Genomic DNA, 5,818 nt, shown 5'->3' with positions numbered 1-5,818 from the left:
AGCCAAGGTCTCTTGCTGTTGGCTGGACCAGAATCCTGGAGCATCTCAGCACAAAGCCCCGTGGGCTCTGCCCCCAGCCACACACAGGTGAGTGGGGAAACACTGACGCCGCAGTACCATGGGTAAGGGCTTTGCTGTGGGGATACCCACAGCTGGGCTAGGCTAACCCAGGCACTAAGCACTCAGGGTAACTATGCTGTAAAGACATGTCCTAAGTTTCCTCAATGCAGGGTCCCCTTTTAGAGGAGCTGTTTTCCCGGCATGCCTTTCTGGGGCTGGCCCTTTAAATATGGGTGAGCCAAACTACTGCATCCCTAAAGTAGCCATTTTGTAACAGGCTACATCTCCCTCCCTGCCTGCTGGTAAGTACCTGTGGGGATCTCCCCTCCCGCTGGGGTTTCATCTGCACTCCTATGTTGCCTGGGGCTGTTGAATTGTTTTGTACCTGTGGGGCTGGAGTGTTGAAAACCAGCTAGTAAGTGGGGCAGGGTGAGTACAAGGCTCTGTAATGAGTAACTCGCCTCCTGAGAGAGCGATCCTGTGACAGCCCTGCAGTCCTGGGCTGTGGTAGAGCATTTCTCCCCCTTGAGCCTGTCTAGGTGATCCACGCAGCAGCTATGTCCCCCCACACCCCTCTTAAAAAGTTAGCCCATTCTTTTACAAGGGTGTGGCTTAAAGAAAGACACAAACCCAGCCTCTGATCCTTCTCTTTATAAATAATGACCAACATTAATTCAGGGAGTCCCCCTTGCAGGTATGGCACGTCCTGGGAGCTGGGTAGGAAGGCAGCGCTCCAGCCAGGCAGCCTAGGGCTTGCAGGCAGACTTCCACCAGCACTTTAATTGGGGGGCCAAACATAACTCACCCCAATCCTTGGGAAGGGCCTCCACTGTGGCTCCTCTAGTCCTCCAGCTTAAGCAGGGGAGCAGAGGGCTGTCCTCCTCCTGGGATCCAACAGCTGGGGGCGGTCAGGAGCCAGAGCTGCTGCAATCCACCCTCCCATGCTTCAGCTGTGGCACTGCCTCCAACTCCCACATGTGGGTGTAAAGGGGGTTCAAGAGTTGGATGGTGAGGGGGGCACAGGGCCCCGGCTGCTGGCCTCACTCACAGGGGAAGCCTCTTCAATTCAATACCCTCACGCAGGAGACCATGAGGGAAAGACAAACATCCCCTGCCTCACACACACACAAACACCAGAAACTGCTGCTGCCTGTGTAACATGCTGCATGGGCCTAGCCAGAGGAAATCGGGCACAGGTGGCACCAACCCTGGCTGTTCAGTTGTGCAATGCATGCTGCCCCCTCAGCCGGGCCCTCTCTGCCCTCAAACCCACAGCCCCAAACTACCCTGAACCTCCCGTCTCCCCCCAGCTTCCGCCAGCCTCTCCCCAGCGCGTTAGCTGCACAGTAGTGACAAAGACGTGCTAGAAAAATAAACTCTAGTGTAAAATCTGGCCCCTTTGCAGGAGCAAAAACGCCATGTCCAAACTGCATCCCCAGCCACCGACGGAGCATTGCACCGCAGGCCTGCTGGGCTCCAGTCGGCCTCTTCCTGGGGTCAGCACGGAGAAGGCCGGGCCCAGGAAGAGACCTGGAGGAAATTAGTTCCCATCAGACTCTCCTAGCAGAGCTGGGACTGCTGGGAACAGACCCGCTATGAGGCTTGGGTGAGGGGGAGAAACTCAGCAAGAGCTTCGTGCTGAGTGATGCTAATTCAGGCCACATACTCCAACCACCATGTGACCAGCACCGAAGAGGGGGGATCATGAGCACACCCCCAAACCCAGCCTAGGAGGCGGTGCTTGCAGCACCACCCCCCCTCAACCCTATGGTTGTGAGCTCACATCCCAAGTCACTTGTGGCTTGCACACTGCTCCCCAAGCTGCTGGGGTTAACCCCTTGTGGATCACACACTGCTCCCTAAGCTGCTGGGGTTAACCCCTTGTGGATCACACATTGCCCCCCAAGCTGCTGGGGTTTTATGGGCACAGTGGTGCTGCCTAGTGCCAGGGACTTCACTGCTCTTGCCCTGGTACCGTTTGAAGCCCCTTCTCCCCCTCAGGCCTGGTAGAGGGGCACTACCCTGTCTATGGGGCTCCTGCAGATGGGACAGGTGTGGCTAGGCAGAGCCTCGTAGCAGCGGAAGCAGCAACAGACATGGCCGCAGCATAGCAGGACGCACTCGCGGGGCCGTGTCAGGCAGATGATGCAGGCGTCCTCCGACGCATCCTCCCCAGACTCAGTCGCCGTGTTCCCGCTGCCCCACAGGGCCTCGAACTCCCGCCGCTGCTGCTCCTGCTCCTGCTTCTGCCGGCGCTGCTGATAGGCCTGGCAGAGGGCGTACAGGATCACCGCCACGCCTGTCAAGCCGCACAGCACCGCCGCCCCCTTCCAGAAGCTGCTCACTGACTCCATCTCCGCCAGCAGCGTCTGCCAGTCCCCCAGGTGCAGGAAGTAGTTGGACCCATCAGCTGGGGGCTGCAGGTGGAGGGTCCCATCTGGGTGCATGGCCAGCTCCCCGATGCCAGTCAGGCTTGCCCCCACTCGCAGCATCTCCTCTGTCTCCAGCAGGCCCTTGGGCTTCTCCCCGCTCAGGTAGTGACTGATCAGGTCTTTGAAGCCGTGGGTTGGGTGCTGGAAGCGCTCAAACACAGTCTCCAGGGGCAGCCGGACAGCCCGTAGAGGGCTCTCGACACTCACCCGTGTCACTGCCTCAGCACTGGGGGACGCCAGGGCAAAGGGCACCGTGTACACCTGCTCCGAAACCACCCGCTCACTTTCATTCCTGCAACCAATCAAGAGCGCAGCAGCTGAGCCGGTGGCTCAGAAACGGGCCTGCAAAGGCCCTAGATCCCTGGTCTGCCCCTCACCCCACAGGCTAACCTTGCTCTCCTACCTTACCCCACTAGTGAATGGCCCTGGGGCACAGTCTGTGGGCTTCTGATGTAGCTGAGTCCCCAGCCCAGGCAGAACGAATCCAAACCAACCCAGGCCTGCAGAGGACACTGCCTCCACTGCAAGAAGGGAATCTGCCATAGGTGCAGCTCTGCCATGCACCACAGATCTGCTGGCCCCATGTGCGCCCCCACACTGCCTGCTGCTGGTGCCCCTCTCTTCCCAACTGTTAGCCCCTCCCTCCCTCCTGGGTCTGCCCCAATGCCCACTCACCAACTCCGGGCGAGGCTGTTCCAGATCAGTTGATGCTCCTTCAGAACTAGTTTCTGGATCACTCCCTGCAGCTCCTCATGGTGCTGGCTGGACAGAGCTGCTTTTGCTGGCAGGACAATCCCTATGGATAATGTGGAGGGGGTGTGATCTCTGCGAGGCAAACCCTGGTTCATGGAGCATCTCCAGCTCCCAGAGCCGTCTAGAATTCCCCCAGGGTCCCTGGGGCTATAATTCAGCACAGTCCTGTAGGAGACTAGGTTTGACTAGTGGGTTGGGAGAGCTATAGCTGCTTAACTAGGAGTCCCCCTCCCCCTCCAAAAATTCAGCTGATTCAGCAAGGGGCGGTCTCCCCTCTGGGACCCAGGGAGGACATCCCAGGAGGTGTTTCTGAATGGCTACCCACATGTTGCTCTGCAGACTGTAATTCCCCAGTTACTAGAATTGAGATTCCAAACACACCAGGAGACGGCATGCTGCTGCTGTGAAAGTCGCTGAGAGATGGGCCCCAGTGCACCAAGCTGGATACATGTGCAGGGATCTTACCTTCTAAGGCAACATAATGCAGACACTGGCCACTGGTGGCAGATAGCAGGTCAGGCAGACCATCATCTACCTGAAGCTTTGGGGCCTCCTGCAGAAGGAGAAACCAGAAATGAGAGTGAGCCTCAGCCACTTTCAATCTCAGTGAGCTGCTACTCAGCTCCTGCTGGGGGGAAACACCCACTCCGCCCATGCCTGGTTGTGCCCCACCTCCAGAGGCCAGTGGGTACCTCCCTCTTCCCTGGAATGTCAGCCCCTAGGAACAGGATGATTAGGGCATGTTGCAGGGGAATAGGGCCCCTTACTGGAGTCTCATCTTTCCGTGAAGCTGACAGCCACCATCCAGCTCTAGCGCTTGCGTGGCTCTGCTGCGTTTAGCCACTGGCAGCGTCTCTGTCCGTACGCTTCCCACATCAGACCCATCCCTGTGCAGCGGGCCCTGTGCCAGGCATAGCTGGGGAAGCATAGCGTGGCACAGACTCCTTTCCCAGATGTGCAGGTGGGTAGCGAGGAATCCTGCGAGCAGAACTGCAGAGGGGTCTAGACTGAGCGATCGGGGCAGACGTGACCTGCCAAATCCCACCGTACGGTCTGTCCATCCTTCTCTCTTAACAAGGAGACACGGCCCACGGGGACTATCACGCCCAGCAGGCCCTACGCACTTCGGAGACTACAGGTCCCAGCATGCAGTGGCCAGCCCAACTCAAAACCAAGTTCTAGAAGGATACAAGTGCGCCAAGCCAGGCGAAGGCCACCGAGGTGTGCCAGAGACAGCGACGCAGAGCACCTGGCGGGATTCCCGGCACGAGGGGGTGCAAACACGACGGCCAGAGCCAGGGCTGTGCTGGCTGGTATCCCTGGAGGTGGAGCGCTGCAGGCTGGGATCTGTAGGCCCCGTGGCTGAGCCCTGCGGGGCGGGGAGCAGGGTCCCCCCCTGGCCCTGTTTGGGCACCTGGACACCTGTTAAGGCGGCCCTGGGCTGGGCAGCGTTTGGGGCGCGGGCAGGAGGGGAGGGCCAGGGCGCCCCAGGTACCTGGATCCGAGCCAGCGCTTTGGCCTTCTTCCTGTACAGGTAATAGAAGAGGCCGGAGAAGGCCAGGCTGGAGGCCAGGCACAGCAGCTCCCCGGAGGTGACGGGCAGGGCGTCCATGGTGCCGGGCAGGGGCGCCGCGACTGCAAGGAGAGCACACGGGGGGCTGCCCGTTAGCCCGGGGCTCCCACGTGGGGCTGGGCCAGGCGGGGGGGCGCCCCGGGGCCCCTTGCTGGGAGACTCACCCGGGCCTGGGAGGAACCGCCCCGCTTCCGACGCCCGTTAGGGCTCCAAGGGCCAAGAGTCCAGGACGGGCTGGGAGCCACAGCCCCGCCGCGCTGCCCCCTGGGAGATGGAGTCCGGCCGCGCTCGGCTCCTAGGGGCCGCCGCGGTGCCGAGAGCACGTGGAACTACAGCTCCCAGGGTGCACCGCGCCGCTCCCTAGGGGTGCTCGGAACTACTACTCCCGTCGAGCCTTGCGCCGGGCAGACCGCAAAGGGGCGTTGGGGGGGAAGAAACGTCGGGCCAAGGGCATGCGGCGCCGCTCCCGGGACTACGACTCCCGTGAGGCACTGCGGCGAACGCGCTGGCCACGGCCCTATAGTATCGGGGGAGAAGGGGCACGCGGGGCGTCCGTCAGCGCTACGGGCCTGCAGCAGCCACGTTCTTAATCCAGGGGCACAAAGGGCCGGTCCTGGGCGCCAGGGGGCGGGGCCAGGGGAGGTTCAGCCGTGCAGGGGGAGGGATAGCTCAGTGGTTTGAGCATTGGCCTGCTAAACCCAGGGTTGTGAGTTCAATCCTTGAGGGGGAACTGGGGTAAAAATCTGTCTGGGGATTGGTCTGGGGTTCGGACTAGACGACCTCCTGAGGTCCCTTCCAACCCTGATATTCTATGCACGCTTTTCATAGCCAAATAACTGTCTGTTTGTAATGATCCCTGACATCCAAACTTCTCCCCTGCTGCCAGGGGCGGCTCCAGGCACCAGCGCAGCGAGCATGCGCCTGGGGCGGTAAGCCACAGAAGGTGGCAGTTGGGCGGCTTGGCTGCGGTTCTACGGTTGCGGCGGCAATTCGGCAGCAC

At 60.7% G+C, this 5,818-nt stretch overlaps 1 protein-coding gene across 2 annotated transcripts; it reads right to left on the bottom strand.

Annotated features, from left to right (window-relative positions):
• Nucleotides 1–1,623: 1,623 nt before the first annotated feature.
• LOC112104182 (mitochondrial ubiquitin ligase activator of nfkb 1-A-like) lies at nucleotides 1,624–5,073 on the bottom strand. 2 transcript variants are annotated; one of them, XM_024196357.3, is made up of 5 exons: nucleotides 4,983–5,073; nucleotides 4,741–4,880; nucleotides 3,711–3,798; nucleotides 3,168–3,288; nucleotides 1,624–2,784 (listed from the first exon to the last, which is right to left on the bottom strand). In XM_024196357.3, the coding sequence occupies exons 2-5, from the start codon at nucleotides 4,855–4,857 to the stop codon at nucleotides 2,058–2,060; spliced, it is 1,053 nt and encodes a 350-aa protein (XP_024052125.2). In that variant the 5' UTR covers nucleotides 4,858–4,880; nucleotides 4,983–5,073; the 3' UTR covers nucleotides 1,624–2,057. The 2 variants fall into 2 exon arrangements, with proteins under 2 accessions (XP_024052125.2, XP_024052124.2); XM_024196356.3 differs by lacking the exon at nucleotides 4,983–5,073 and having other exon boundaries at nucleotides 4,741–4,948.
• Between the last annotated feature and the right edge of the window lie 745 nt (nucleotides 5,074–5,818).

The sequence above is a fragment of the Terrapene carolina genome, unplaced genomic scaffold (assembly GCF_002925995.2).
Source record: "Terrapene carolina triunguis isolate 2854851 unplaced genomic scaffold, T_m_triunguis-2.0 Scaffold88, whole genome shotgun sequence".
In the NCBI taxonomy this organism is placed as follows: domain Eukaryota; kingdom Metazoa; phylum Chordata; order Testudines; family Emydidae; genus Terrapene; species Terrapene triunguis.
This window is presented reverse-complemented; position numbering and strand designations above follow the sequence as displayed.